General features: G+C 43.3%; 1 protein-coding gene across 1 annotated transcript in view; it reads right to left on the reverse strand.

Annotated features, from left to right (window-relative positions):
- LOC135394437 (transforming growth factor-beta-induced protein ig-h3-like) overlaps window positions 1–15,944 on the reverse strand; it is a 79,975-nt gene that overhangs the window by 35,886 nt on the left and 28,145 nt on the right. Inside the window, exons 2-4 of the mRNA XM_064625175.1 lie at window positions 4,504–4,602; window positions 1,595–1,659; window positions 1,360–1,499 (exon numbers count right to left, since the gene is read on the reverse strand). Coding sequence (XP_064481245.1) covers window positions 1,360–1,499; window positions 1,595–1,659; window positions 4,504–4,602 — 304 coding nt within the window. The remainder of the gene's footprint in view (window positions 1–1,359; window positions 1,500–1,594; window positions 1,660–4,503; window positions 4,603–15,944) is intronic.

Here is a 15,944-nt window from a genome sequence, read left to right on the forward strand (position 1 = left end):
GGACATTTCCCCAAGTGGTGATATGATTTAAATGTTTTGACAAAAAAGATCTATCTGGAGTACAAATAGAATTTAAAAAAAAAAACATATTTTCCATTGCATCTGCGTACACTGTTAACGCAGTTGAAGCGCATTCACAATTTTTGTTCCAATCACGCTCATACGTTTACAGAAAATAAAAATTTTAAATTACAAGCAACACTGTGCCGAAGTAGACACCAACTTCGTGTTGCACGGCAAGCACGGCGGCGGAACTATCTCGCATGTCAACAGCACTAGACCTAACGATGCGGCGTCTACGGCGCTCCGAGTGCAAACTGAAATTAGAAGTAGTAGTACTGGATACACAGAGCCGGTGTTCCCTGCTAAAATGTGGGTTGTTTCACACCAGGTATCGCCTAGAGCGATTTTATGAGAATTTTGAAAACAAATCGATAATATTTAGAGCAACATATACGTGTGTGATATTTTGAGCTATTTATTTATCAGCATCAAGCTCTTAAGCGACATCAAACATGTAAGCTCAAACACTACAGAGTACCCTTTCACTGACTTATTTTGTGCTCGGTATCTACTCGTATCAGCAGTCTTGTAGTCTCATATTTGTTTGTCTCAACACGAAATGAAGGCATGCTAGATTTTTCGGGCTACTTTTTTATAAACATAACACTTGCTATGTGTGTATACGTTTGTCGCAATTTTAAAGTTTTTACCTTATTTTTAATTGCTCAGATTGTTCTATTTTTATATTTCACTGTATTTTTATTATTATTGAGCGATTTAACATCATTCTTCAAGCGCAAGTGCAACCACAGTGGTTTTCTCACCTGGACGAAAACTGCAGCTTGCACACGTTCTTGTTGTAAAAGTAGTATCATTGTATAATAGCAGGAGTTTCGGAACGCCCCATGGGAATTTCACGCAGGCGCATGTTTTCACCTTCGGCGTGCCCATTTCTGTATATTATTTTGTTTCACATTCATTCATTAGGTTGTGAACACCTGCAAATGGAACCAAGGGATAGCCAGGAAAAAATAGGTGATCCATACGGTGTTTACCTTCGAAAAATTCCATTTAATATTTGTTGAGCGTACACATGCTCAGTACGCGCTTTCATTTTCAGCCTGCTCTCCTCAATGTGCTCTTAAAGAGTGACACTGTAAGAAGAATCTGGCTACGAGAAGCACATGTTGCGGACTTCATAAAGACGAGCCTTGAGGAAGAAGGGGCCCAGTCAGAACCAAAACTGGTGGTTCCCGAATTGATAATTATTTTTGTGCGAAGCCCCGGATTCATCGTGAAAGAACCGTCCACACTTAACCAAAGGAAACGAACCACATTTTATTTATGGCCACTTACTTCAAAGGCGTCGTCCGTTGGCGCAAACAGCGTGACCACATTATCCAGTTCCTTAAGGAGTCCGCTGTCTTCCAAATAATGGACAAATTTGCGCGCTCCTAACTGCCTGGCTAACTCTACGGCGGTGACCAGCGGTTTCACTGACGAGAGAAAACCAGTGTTAATCTTTCGGTTTTTACTTTCCGGGTGGTGTTATTTTGTCACAAAATAGACACAAATTATAAGCGGCGCTCACCTCCAACACAGCCACGCTCGCCTCTTATCTGAGCATATCCTTCGCAGCACTCGTAGCGAATGGTTCTGCAATAATTTTAGAAGTGTGATAGGTTCAAATGTACCAATGGCTGGTGTTGTCGATTTACTAAATGCGAATAAACTATACATTTTTTTTTTTTACCATTGAAAAAAGTATCCGTGGACGAGTGATTACTCACGACCCACGTGGTCGTACTCTAAGAACCTCAGTGTGCAGAAAAAACAAAAAACATTGTTCAACAATTTGGAAGATACATTAAAATGTGATAGTAGTAAAATACATTTGTATATCTCGTTGACACATTTTAATGGCATGTTTTGCGTTGGAACGCCGTTTGTTCGACCTACGAATGTCAAGCTTCGCAAGAAATACCCGGTATGGCAACTTCGAATCAACGTTTAAAAATGACCTGAACGCGTAAACCTCTAGAACACGGTCCGGAAAAAGTTCACTCCTAAAAAAAAAGGAAAATTAAATGTGCGCTAGTTTAACTTCCCCAAATTTAGAGTCATAAAGCACAACTTGACCGCATGACACGCTCATAATCAACCGTCATTGGATATGGTACCCTTGTCGTCTCTTATTCGTTGATAATAAATCGGAAGCGTACTCCTATTTATGCCAAATGACATACATCCAAGCTGATACAAAAAGGCGTGCATTTTCGACTTTCAACATATCAAGAAAGTCATGCGGTGAAATTCTGCTTTCAGAGTGCAAGGAAAGCTAAGGTGGACCCTCCGTGTGTTTTTTGTCGCGGCTTGAAAACGTCCTTGCTCTTGTGCAAGTGCTCTTGCGCCCAGCAGTACGAATATGTCGTTTGCGGAAATAAATCAACTAAAACAACAATAAGCCTCTCGCATGAGCAACAATGAACCACGCGACATTTCAAACACGTGTCATCCTCACAGACATATACCCATCGGAATCGCTGTTCGACGAAAGTTTCAAACATGACAACTAACTTGTTCTAGTGTACGGTTACTCAATAGAACATATGCGTACTCTAAAGCTTCCAAAGTCGCTTTCGCTTTCACTGGATGTTAACTAAAAATTGAACTGTTTGCTCCACTGACTCAAACCTGTATTTTTCCTGGTGCGAAGCTGTGCCCGAACGAAAAGAGACAGGCTAATATATCACTCAACAGATAACCATAAAACGATAGAAAGCAAGCGAGCTGGTGGCAGATATCCATAAGAGAAAATAAGATGCCTGAAGGGAAAATAAATAAATAAAGAGTTTTGAGACTTGTGCTGTCGGCGTCCCTTTTTCATTTATTTTCCCCTTGTATCGGGTTTTCGTTATGGAGCAAACCATACCCGCACCAAGAAAAATATGGTCAACAACAGAATTCGAGAAGTGTAATCCAGTAACTGCGGCGGACAACAGCACCTTATAGATATCAGTCATATTCTGGCCGGTCGAACTCTTGGGAGGTTGGAGGGTGGGCGTTCCACGCTTCCAGGTGGGGGTATACAGGGTGTCCCAGAAAACGTGTCATTGAATTATAATAAAAAAACTACACCACCTAGAGTCATGCGGTCAATGGCATTTGTTCTTACTGGGTTTTTGCCACCTCCTCGTGTGAATGTCGTGTAACGCAAGTTTAATTATGTAAATTTTTGCGAGCTTAAGTCGTAAATTTGCCTAGTAAAGGTCACTTTTTTACCCCACCAATGTGAAGAGCGTGTCTAATTTAGTCAAATTAATGATAATTGACAGGGATATTCACGAGCTATCCCACCGGAAAAAATAGCCGAACATCATGCTCTACGGAGGTCGTACAGAATAGCGCACGATGAATTTTTCAGCGCAATCTTTGTCAGTCCGACGAAAGGAAGTTTGAAACCCAGCCCTCCCCGACATCACAGAAAGAGATAAAACAGGCACGGCTTATCACGTCCGACTTTCGCTGGGATAATGCTTTCCCTCTCCCAATTTTAGGAACTCTTACTTTTTCTTCTATCACTCTGTGGGCTGGCTTCGGAACCTCCTTTCGTCGCACTGAGAGCGATTGCGCTCAAAAAGTCATCGCGCGCTATCGTCCGGTGCTCCGAAAAGCATGCTATTCGGCTATTTTTTCCGATGGGATAGCTCGTGAATATCACTGTGAATTATCATGAATTTGAGTGAATTCGGCACGCTCTTCATATTGGTGGGGTAAAAAAGCGACATTTACTTGGCAAATTTCCGAGTTGAGTTCACAAATATTTACATAATTAAACTTGGAGTACATGCCATTCACATTAGGAGGTGGCAAAAACCTAATAATAAGAAATGCTCTTTACCGCATGATTCTAGGTGGCGTAGATTTTTTATTATAATTCAATGACACGTTTTCTGGGACACCCTGTATACATATATGTTTATGGGGGTGGGGTATGTATTGGAAGCAGAGCTGTGTTAGAGAATCTCAGAAATTTCAAGAGGGGTGAAGAGAAACGCCTGAACCTAGCAGGGGGGGGGGGGGGATTACCCGGAGCTCACTTTTAACGTGGAATCCATGCCATTACCTATATTGCTCATTATTTCAGCGACACGCAAGGACTGACGCAGGCCAAAGACTTCTCTCGCGCGCGCACTACAGATAAGCTACGATCGTCGTTTTGACGCATGAGAGCGTAATTTGCTATTTGTTGCACAATACATTGCAGTTACCAGCTCATGTGGTTAGGATGACACCGAAACTGGGAGGTGACGCGCGTTCGAATCTGTGTTGTCTGGGGTTTTCTCTGGGTCTTCCGGCAGACCTTCCAGACGAATGCTGGCACAGTTTCCCTTGAAGTCGGCCCAAAGTTGCTTCGCGGCGCAAACACGGAATTAAAAATATGCACTGCTGTCAAAAATGAAAGGGTTGCCTTCACTGCTCCTTCTAATTGTTGCTCACGTTCTAAATCCGCAGATGTTCCGATGCATCCAGTACTTGCACTCGGTGTAGAACTTCCAGTTGAGCTCAGGCACTTCTTCCACCGCGCACGTATTAGGCCTGCAGAGAACATAGGAGATTGGATGCAGCAAAATACTCAATGTTTGCGTGGCTTGGTACGCAAAATATTTCCTCACTCATCGTCATCACATACCTTTGTTACTGTTGTTTTACAGAAAATATTCCGCAAAACCATAGGACTGAAAGCCGCGTTCCCACATATTGTGTCTTTCTGTCTTGCGGAAGTGTCATAACATTAAAGGAGCACTAAAAGTGATGGTCGAACTTTGTCTAAAAAACTACACAGAGTGAAAGAAAGGGTTTTACTTTACCTATATATGCGGGAGACTTTGCGTAGCTCAAGCGCTTTAACTATTTAAAAACCAGATCAAAAAGCGAAATCAATGCAACTCTCCCCTTCGTCTAATGTGTCAGCAAACGTCACTCGGTTACAGCAAACGGGGAAGACACATCCCCGAATGACGTTTTGCGTCGTCAACCAATCTTGGACTCCCACAAGGCCAGCCGCGGGGGAGAACCAGCCGAACCTGTTTGCTGTCGCATTGTTGCGCCTCCATGGCTGCGGAGGGGTCTCACTTCAAAGAATAAATGCGGCTTATAAAGAAATCTTATTTCTGTTAGTGAAGGCGGCCGGAAAAGATGTACAAATAATACGTTGTGGAGGACATTCCTCGTGAATGTAGTGTAGTGGCCTTGAAAAAAAAAACACTTATTCAAAAATGCAGCAACACAAGTGGTGGCCTGCACGAAACGTCAAAATGACGTCGCTCCTATTGTTGTGAGAACTTGAAGGGCGGAGCGAGTTCAAGAAATAGTGCTCAACGCGTTCTGTAATTACTGCGCTACTATGTCGTTGTCGACTTTCATAATTTAAGAAAATATGTTTCAGAGTTAAATGGACATATACCTACTGACACATCATTGCTCTTATATCGGTTTAGCGCCCCTTTCATTTCTAGTTTTGAGAAGTACGATGTTATACGGTGCGCAGTATGCCAGTCCGTCTGGCAACATTGTTCCTCGTCGATAGTTTTTCGTCTCCTCACCACAGCTGCTGGCAGCCTTCCAACGTGGGACGGAGAGTGGAGACTGTAAAAGCGGCGATATTCTATGTGCACGGGAAAGGAGACGTTTTCTGTAACGTAAACGCCTAACAGCATTGCTGAACCGGCTGAATTGCTGAGCGAAATTAAAACAAATCCCTGGGCAGATTGTCCTGAAACAACTGAAACAAATTGAAATGCGATAGCATTGATGAGCTCATCGCGGGCAAGTTCCGTCACCACGGTTTCTGTGTTCACAATGAACACATACGAAGGGGTGCTGAAAAATTACCGGTCAGACAAGGAAGAACGCAGCTTAGTTTAGTACAATTCGACATGCTCATCTCGAAGTTCAGCGCACTTGGCACGTCATTCCTGAAACTTCCTTAAAGGTCAGCTACGCCGATATCCTAAATAATTGAAACGGTTGTGATATTCTGAAAGCCCACATCGAATTCTCCCCGGAATACACCTTCCTTCTCTCATTTCGGTACATTACAACGTAAGAGAGAGAGATAAAAAAAAGATGACACATTCCGAAACACACATGGGCGCAGCCATCTTTCATGACGTAGATGCGCACGACCTGGCACTGTGACGTGTGCGTGCCTTCGTACTTGTCAGTGGATTACAGCTGGGTGATTCCATCTCAACTCAGGCAGGGTGGTCCAAACACCATCACCGATTTCCTTCGAAAAAATATATGTTGTACAGCAACACGCATACACACAAGAGCACTAAATATTTTGGCTCTGTGTGTTGGGGCCCGCCAGAAACAAACAAACAAAGAAAGTTTGAAAGAAATTCACTCTGCTGCGGAGCTTTATGACGGAGCGACTTTGACATTTTATTCCTCGCCAGTGGACGGTCCCAAACTATAGATTTTTGCGCAATATGTCAGGTACAATGGCCTTCAGCGTGCGTTAACAGCGCGGGTCAATTCTATTTTGACGTTCAATTAAGAATCGCCAAAGTTCAGACAAAATCCAGATTTTGCACATATGTGTCTTTGCGCTGTACTTTTCCTATCCACACCATCGAGATATATGACGTACCGGCGTATAGGTCGAAGCGTGCTCTTTAAATTGACGTCAAATTTACATGGCTGTACTTTGCCCCCTTTCGGCAAGGTGGTGTAGAGTACAGCTATGCTCTCAAAAATGGGGGTTTTTGACTCTCGTTTCTCAAAAACCCCACCTCCGATTTCCTTCATATTTTGTAGTTATATATGCCAACTCAGAATATGGCTTAATTTCACGTGAACGGCATTGACATTCGGCTGCAGGAAAAACAAGTCAGAAAGAATCAAAATATATTGCTAGGACGGGATTTGCGGTAGATCTGCATTCTGAGCTCTGTCATACAAGGTCGGAGATGTCGCCAGTAGCACACGCCACTAATCTTGTTAACGCCTTGGCGTGGTTCTCGAGGTCCAGATGGACACCGTGTGTTCCAGATTCCACGTTTGTTGCGCGCTATCCCGAGTTGTGCTGAAAGGGAACCTTCCGTTTTGCGGACACATGTAGGTCATAGCCTGCACAATATATAACTGCATATATAACAGCAAAATATGAAGGAAATCGAAGGTGGGGTTTCTGAGAAACGAGAGTCTCAAAAACCCCATTTTTGATAGCATAACTGTACTCTACACCGCCTTGCCGAAAGGAGGAAAAGTACAGACATACAAATTTGACATCAATTTAAAGAGCACGCTTCGACCTACACGCCGGTACTTCGTACAGGGTGTCCCAGGAAACGTGTCATTGAATTCTAATAAGAAAACTACGCCACCTAGAATCATGCGGTCAACGGCATTTGTTCTTACTAGGTTTTTGCCACCTTATGATATGCATGTCATGTAACCTAAGTTTAATTATGCAAATTTTTGCGAAGTGAACTCGGAAATTTGCCAAGTATAGGTCACTTTTTTACCCCACCAACATGAAGAGCGTGCCGAATTTACTCAAATTCGTGAATATTGACAGCTGTTGTGAAAAAATGGAATATCATGCTTCTCGGGGCACTTGAGTATAACGCGCGAGTACTTTTTGAGCGCAGTCGCTGTCAGTGCGATGAAAGGAAAGAAGGTTGGAAACCCAGCCCACAGAGTGATAGTAGAAAAAGTGACAGTTCCTGAAACTGGGAAAGGGAAGGTACGGTCCTAGCCGAGGCCGGACGCGATAAGCCATGTCTGTGTTATCTCTTTCTACCATGCCGGTGTGGGCTGGGTTTCCAACCTCCTTTCGTCGGACTGACAACGATTCTGCTGAAAAATTCGTCTGCGAGCTCCGTAGAGCATGATTTTCGGCTTTTTTTTTTCTCGATGCGATAGCTCCTCAATATTACGGTCAATTATCATTAATTTGAGTAAATTCGGCACGCTCTTCACATTGATGGCGTAAAAAGTGACCTTTACTTGCACATCATGACATGCACATCAGGAGGTGGCAAAAACCTAGTAAGAACAAATGCCGTTGACCGCATGATTCTAGGTCGCCCAGTTTTTTTTATTAAAATTCAATGACACGTTTTCTGGGACACCCTGTATATCTCCATGGCGTGCATAGGAGGAGTACAGTGCAAAGACAAATATGAGCAAAATCTGAATTTTGTTGCTACTTTGGCGGTTTTTAATTGTAGATCAAAATAGAATTGACCCCTGGTGTTTGAGCACGCTGAAAGTCATTGTACATGACATACTACGCAAAAAACTCTATAGTTTTGGCCCGTCCGCTGGCGAGGAATAAAATGTCAGAGTCGCTGCGCCAGAAAGCTCTGCTGCCGAATCAATTTCTTTCCGATTTTTTCTTTTTTTTTCTGACGAACCACAACACACAGATCCAAAATATTTGTAGCTGCTGTATGTATGCATGTTGCGGTACAACACATATTTTTTCAAAAAAAATCGGTGATGGTGTCCGGATCATCCTGCCTGAGTTCAGATGGAATCACCCAGCTAGGGCTTTTCGTGGCTTCACGTCTCTCTGCTCTGTTTAAAGATGGCTGACAGTGGGGTTCCGCGATGAGTGAACAGCCCCGGTAACACAAGGCTGTCCCATGGATACCCGATGTAAGTCAGAAGTAAGATGTTGGTATATCCTAGGGTTTGACGAGTTTCGTCCGATATATGTACGCCAAGTGTATAGGTCCAAGTGAGAGAAAGAAGGAGTCCTCTTTGACGTCCGACAGACATCGAGGCCAACAACACATGGCTCTCCTAGGGATATCCGACGTACGTCTGAAGTTGGATGTTGGGATATCCTGGAGATAACGACCCAGACAAAACAAATCGATCCCGCGGAGGTCCCACGGATGTCTTAAACGGGGTCTCACGACATCCTACGGAACGGGTCTAGCGGGACAAAAGACGTCCCACGGACACCGTTTTGTCAGCTCCTCGAGCATCCCATTTGAAAACGCGGGATGCGTGACGGACGACGGTTGGGAGTAGTCTTTCATGCTGAAATTTAAATTATTTGTTTATTTTTCATCAGTATATTAATTAAAATATAAAAATCACTATAAAGGACAGAAGTAATTTGTTTTTACGCATGAAAAAAAAAACGCATTTTTACGCATATAAAGGCACTTATGTTGCAAAGACGCTTACACCCCGCAGCAGTACTGTCCCTCAGAACATGTACTGCAATGTACACGCGAATTTTTTTTCGAAAAGTTATGTCGTGTCACATGCTGCATATCAAATTAATTTTTTCAATGTCTGCACAGCACACAGAAGTTGTAAAGAAGTTGTGAATCCAGCCCGCTTCCGGTCAAGAGATCGATCGAGTCAGGGGATCCAACTGATCACGTGACAGGCGAGTCAAAAGATCCAAAGCGTCAAGAGTTCCAACCCGGTCAAGAGATCCATCGAGTCAGGAGAGATCCATCGAGGAGACCCAATCGGTCACGTGACAGGCGAGTCAAGAGATCCAACCAGTCAAAGCGTCATACTGGTCAGGATTCCCGACAAAAAAGAAAGTCTATCTCTTACCATGTTCATTGCCGAAGTAGTATTAAGTTAGGAAGTAATATGCCCGGTAACAGTGAAAACTTTTCGGTGTTTTCTTTCTTCTTACCACGCGCACCGAAAAAGAAAAAACTAAGGGAGAAAATCCTGAGGTTGTGCTGTAGGTTACTGCGCCGAGTCCCCCTTTTGCCTTTGCACTTTTATGTTCATTGCCCCTAGCGCCGTAACACGCTATGCCAGAACGGATGCTTGTTACCAAGAATATTGAGCTCAACTTACAAGGCATCGTAAGTCGCAGGGCTTAAAACTTATCCCTGTAGCGTTCTTTTCAATGGCCCCCACCCTTATCACGTTATTCTATTCTTTTACTGACCGTGCGGGAAAATAATGCCTTACTGTGCTTCCCAATCAACATTGACCTGTCACGTTCATTGACCTCAACACCAAAATGCAGGTTATACTGCTGGACTCAGAGCTGTCTTCGTACTTTTGTGTCGATTGGCGCAGTCGTCCCCACGTTATGCGACAACTGAAGTTTGTTACCGATAATAATGGGCCCAGCCACAAAATGCTCTGTCTTTGTCCTTTTGTGGACGGCGGGGAAAACTTGAAACAGAAAAACGCACACACACATACACACAAAAAGAGAAAAAAAAGAAGAACAGATATTCGGGCAATAGAAGCTGCCTTTCTTTGAGTCCATGATCTGACTGATTAGACGGTTCCGCCATGTAGAACGTCTGTTCTGAACAGCGACTTGGCTCTTCGACTACGAGCCTGCTGTGATACGAGAAGTGTTTGAGTAATGAACGGGTTTGAAACAGTGGCTGGCCCACCCAACTTCAGTCTACGTAGCCCATGCTTACTCTAGAAATACTCTCTAACACAAAGTAAAAAAAGAAAAAAAAAGATTGACAACACTTCTATAAATCCTGTGTTACAAACAGGTTGATCTTACAATGCAGCCACCTGTTTTTAACAGAAATTACATAAGAGAACTGTCGGCTTTTCTTGGACTGCGCTATGTGTTAAAGTAACTAAGTAAGTCAATAAAAATAACATCTTGATTTGCCACCTGCATTTGTATTCTATTTATACCGCACGTAAAACGATTCCCTCGAATTCTGATATGAGTAATTTCTGCTTAGCGATGTTAGAGTTAACGACGAACAACAAAGGGGTCAAAAGATCCAAGCCCGGCGAACCCTCAGGCGAGTCGAGAGATCCAACCGGGTCAAGAGATCCAACAGGTCAAGAGACCCATCGAGTCAAGAGATCCATCGGTGGATCTCTTGACTCGGTGGATCTCTTGGCCCGTTGGATCTCTTGACGTGGAATAAATATAGCCTAAACTAAGCCTTAAACGTTTCAGGGAAATTCGTCGCGCAATGACAACACGACAAAGGGATCGGTGGCGTAAGTCGAGAGGTCTGCCTATGACTGGCGCGGCATGTTCCTGGATAGACTTTACAAGTAATTGTTAAGATATTTTTCCTCGAGCACTTGTGACCATGATATAAATATAAAAATATAAACTCGAGACCATGATATAAAAACATACAAATTCTGATACGGGCACCTATGCGCTCCATTTGTGCACGAGTTGTATATTTTATTCAAAATTTTCCATTTTAGAAAAATCATGAGGACAATTACTCACAAAGTTACACTGTCATGCATAGGGAGCTAATATATAGGTACGCGAATATTTTACACCCCGTAACACGCCAAATTTGGGCAAACTACACAGAATATCGAACACTTAATCATAGAAAGGCAATGCAGAGAAGTAACACAACAACATACAGCAGCAGAACTATATTTCCAGAGCACATGTCACATATTTTTGCGGTCCCACACACAGAAATATGCGTAGAATGTTCACTAAAGAAGCAAACTATAATCAACTGCGAACACTACCTCAATGTATCTCAAATTGAATCTGTGCAAAGTATAATGTAAGCTGACTCAGAACGAATGAAAAAATCGTAGCACTTCCAAATGATGACACCCTGATATTATGCTACATAATGAACATGCTCTTGAATCTCTTGAATGAAACAAAACAACTTACACCGAATGCACCGTTACAGAGCGAAAGTGTGTTCCAAATTCGCCAGAAATAAATCATTTACAAGCGATTCGAAGGATGTTTGGAGGGGGCAAACAACTGGAGTAATCAACATGCAACGCAAATGTTCCTCTGCGCGCGCGCGCACGCACGCAAGCACTGGCTACTTTACTGGGTCCCGTTCGTCAGTCGCCCCAGTGGGCAGTCACCACTGCGCTCCTCCGCTTTCTCCACGCTTCGAACCGTGTCAACGCCTTGTGATTGTGTGACCGTTGTGTGACTTTTCAGTTTTAGTTTTGTGTTATCCCTTTTCTTTTCTTCTTTGCTTTTTCCTTTTCTTTTCTTTTCTTCTGTCTTTTCCTTTCTTTTCTTCTTTGTCTTCCCCTTTTCTTCTTTTCCTTTTCTTTCCCCTTTTCTCTTCTCCCTCTCTTTTCTTCTTTTTCTTTCCCTTTTATTGTCTTCCCCATTTTCCTTTTTTTGGAATCGCAAGCCGACCTCCGTCTGGCTGACCTTTCTTTTTTCTTAATAAACACATCCCCCCCCCCTTTCGCGACAGGTGTCCTGATGCATCCTGTAAACCGCGAATTGATTACTTGCACGTTGCGTTCTACTTTCTGCAGGAGTCTTGTCGTCAAGCGAGGTGAAGCAACCTAAACATCCAAGGAAAGCAGGCTACGCTTGAGATTGCACATTTATTGTTGGTACATTATGCTTCAAAGAACATGCATGGCAGTCACGTTACCAGCTCTGAAGCACATGCACTTATATTCCTCCGAAGTGGTAGATTAACTTACTCGGTGTTCCAAAATTACAGTTTTACTTGCGTTGCTTCCTATGGGAAGAGTCGTTTGCGTCAACTATGTCGGCGGCGTCGCAACTGTACCCACGATGAGATGAGGCTCGCTCAGTTGTTCATTCGGTACGATGCGCCGCAGCGCGCATACACGTTTGCGAAGTTACCTTCAATTAAAAAAATATTACGTATTTCAGTTTAACAAAAAGTACATTTGAGATTTTTTTGCTACATCTTGCTAGGAAGACGGTGCATCGAATGACATCTTCCTCACGCTTCTATCCCAACCTCCTCACACCAAATTTTTCGGTCAAAAATGTGCATTTTATCGAATTTTTACAACCTCCCGATGTTTTTACTGCGGCTTACAGTGCACCTGCGGGGTTGGATTTTTTTTTGTGTCGAAAGTACAGCACGGGGGCGATATGACAAAAAATTTTGAAGTAGAAATTCCAAAATTTTATATTGCAAAAAAATTTGTAAACTTGCACAAACTTTGCGAATTTCGTGCACGCCACAAGCGTCGAGCCCGTCGAGTGCGACGGTGGAAATTGCTTACATACGATAAAATGGACTCTCCCCTATCAAATAATATATGGTCTTTTGGCAGTGCTGGCAGCCTCTCGCACGCTTCACGGCTAATTCTTCTGTGAACCATTGCAGACAACGGAAGATAAAGCTATCTACGATCCTGCACCTATCTGAGCGCCCAGCGATTGCACCAACACGCCACCACGTCGAGCCGTCTACTTAAGAAGCTGCACGGGCACAATCGTCGTCTTTTGGCAGTGCTGGCAGCCTCTCGCACGCTTCACGGCTAATTCTTCTGTGAACCATTGCAGACAACGGAAGATAAAGCTATCTACGATCCTGCACCTATCTGAGCGCCCAGCGATTGCACCAACACGCCACCACGTCGAGCCGTCTACTTAAGAAGCTGCATGGGCACAATCGTCGTCTTTTGGCAGTGCTGGCAGCCTCTCGCACGCTTCACGGCTAATTCTTCTGTGAACCATTGCAGACAACGGAAGATAAAGCTATCTACGATCCTGCACCTATCTGAGCGCCCAGCGATTGCACCAACACGCCACCACGTCGAGCCGTCTACTTAAGAAGCTGCACGGGCACAATCGTCGTCTTTTGGCAGTGCTGGCAGCCTCTCGCACGCTTCACGGCTAATTCTTCTGTGAACCATTGCAGACAACGGAAGATAAAGCTATCTACGATCCTGCACCTATCTGAGCGCCCAGCGATTGCACCAACACGCCACCACGTCGAGCCGTCTACTTAAGAAGCTGCACGGGCACAATCGTCGTCTTTTGGCAGTGCTGGCAGCCTCTCGCACGCTTCACGGCTAATTCTTCTGTGAACCATTGCAGGTTGGTAGCGCAAGCTTTTTTTGCTGTTCTCTTTGCTGCCAACACTGCCAACAAACTTGTGTGATACCATGTCTGTAACCAAAGAGGTTGCTAAACTACTCTCGGAATTCAAACAAGACCTGCGAAATGAGCTGAAAGAACTCCGTGACGGTATTGAAAGAGATTTTAGAAAAGAGGTCAGGGAAATAAATGCTAGCTTGACATTCATGAATAAGTCCTTTGAAGAATTTAAAGAAACAGTGGAAATAATGTCAAAGGAAAATGCAGTGTTAAAGAAAATGAACGAGAGCGTAACACAAGAATGCAACACCCTAAAGAAACAACTAAGGGAAAATGAATTAAGGATAGTGCAGCTTGAGCAGTACAGTAGGAACCGCAACCTCGAAATCAAGGGGGTACCTATTCAAACAAATGAAAATGTGGCCGATATTGTCACGAAGGTCAGCGAAATAGTGGGGGAGAGCTTGAGCACTAATGATATCGAAATATGTCACAGAGTTCCTGCTGCTGGTGGCAGAGACATGGCAAATATAATAGTGCAATTTGTGCATCGCTCCAAAAGAGATGCAATTCTAGATAAAGCTAAGAAAAAGCGTATGACTACTGCTGATCTGTGTATTACTCCTACGGCTCCAGTTTTTATCAACGAACACCTTTGCCCTGCACTTAAACGAATACTTGGCGCTGCCATTGCACGTAAACGCGAATTTGGTTGGAAGTATGTATGGGCAAAAAATGGAAGGCTGTTCGCGCGTAAATCAGAGGGTACACCGGTCCATCAGATCGCTGGTTATGACGACCTTTCTGTGATAAGCTAAGATTTCCTGTGTGTAGATAGTATTTTTATGTAGATAAAAATGCCTGTTGCCCCTAGCGAACTTTTGAAGATTGTACACGATGCGCAAACAAATAACTTGTTATCGATCCTTCACCACAATGTAAGATCTGTTCGAAACAAGGAAGATGATATCTTTACCCTACTTACTTGTACCAGAATATCTTTTGATGTAATCATGTTTTCCGAAACATGGCTACAGCGTGATGATGACATGTTTGTACTGCCAAATTATAGTAATTTTTGTCTGTGTCGACGCGATAGAAGAGGCGGTGGAGTTGCGATACTCACAAAAACGTCTATGAAGTGCGAAAAAGTTGCTTCGCTCACTGTATGTCTGAATGACTATGAAGTGTTATGTGTACAGTCAAACTTGTGTGTTTACGCTGTGATTTACCGGCCACCCAGTGGAAATATTAATCACTTCGTGAGCTATCTTGAACGACTCTTTCAATTTTGTACCGAGAATGGTTATAGATTATATTTGGGAGGCGATTTTAATATCAATTTGCTAGAAAGTAGTGGAGTTAGCTTAATGTTTCAGAATTTGATTAATTCTTTAGGGTTTCAAAATGTTATTCAGAATCCGACTCGTATTACCACTGATTCTATAGCGCTAATAGATTTGTTTATTACGAATGAACCTCAGTCCATTTATCGTGCTGATACTCTAGTAGCTGACTACAGCGATCACTTGCCTGTATTTCTACTTGCGGAAAATGACCACCCCATTGTTTTCACTAATGAGATATTGACGTACCAATGTGTTAGTGATCACGCACTGAACAGTTTCCGCGAAGAAATTTCTAAAGTCATTTGGAACTTTGTTTATGCTGAAGATGATCCTGAAAATGCATATAATATGTTTCTAGACACGTTTATTTCTATTTATAAGCGGCATTTCGTTTACAAGGTGCTCAAAGCATCTAGACACATACGGAAACCATGGGTCACTAGTTCACACCTTCAGATGATACGAAAGAAAGGTCGCATGTACAAAAAATTCTTGAAAACGCGTGATCCCGAGAAGCTGCGTGACTTCAAGAGATACCGTAACATGTTAAATCTCGAGCTGCGGCGGGCCAGGCAAACTTACTATAGCAACATGTTTGACACTTCTTGCCTTAGCAACAGTCATACCCTGTGGAAGAGGATAGACATGGTGCTGCACCGAAAAAGAACACACCACAGATAACAGACCTTTGTATTAACGGGAAGAATGTGTCTGGTTCAGCCCTAGCAGATCATTTCAATGATTATTTCGTGAACGCTGTATCTAGTAGAACGGCG

The sequence above is a fragment of the Ornithodoros turicata genome, chromosome 5, assembly GCF_037126465.1.
Source record: "Ornithodoros turicata isolate Travis chromosome 5, ASM3712646v1, whole genome shotgun sequence".
NCBI classification, from domain to species: domain Eukaryota; kingdom Metazoa; phylum Arthropoda; class Arachnida; order Ixodida; family Argasidae; genus Ornithodoros; species Ornithodoros turicata.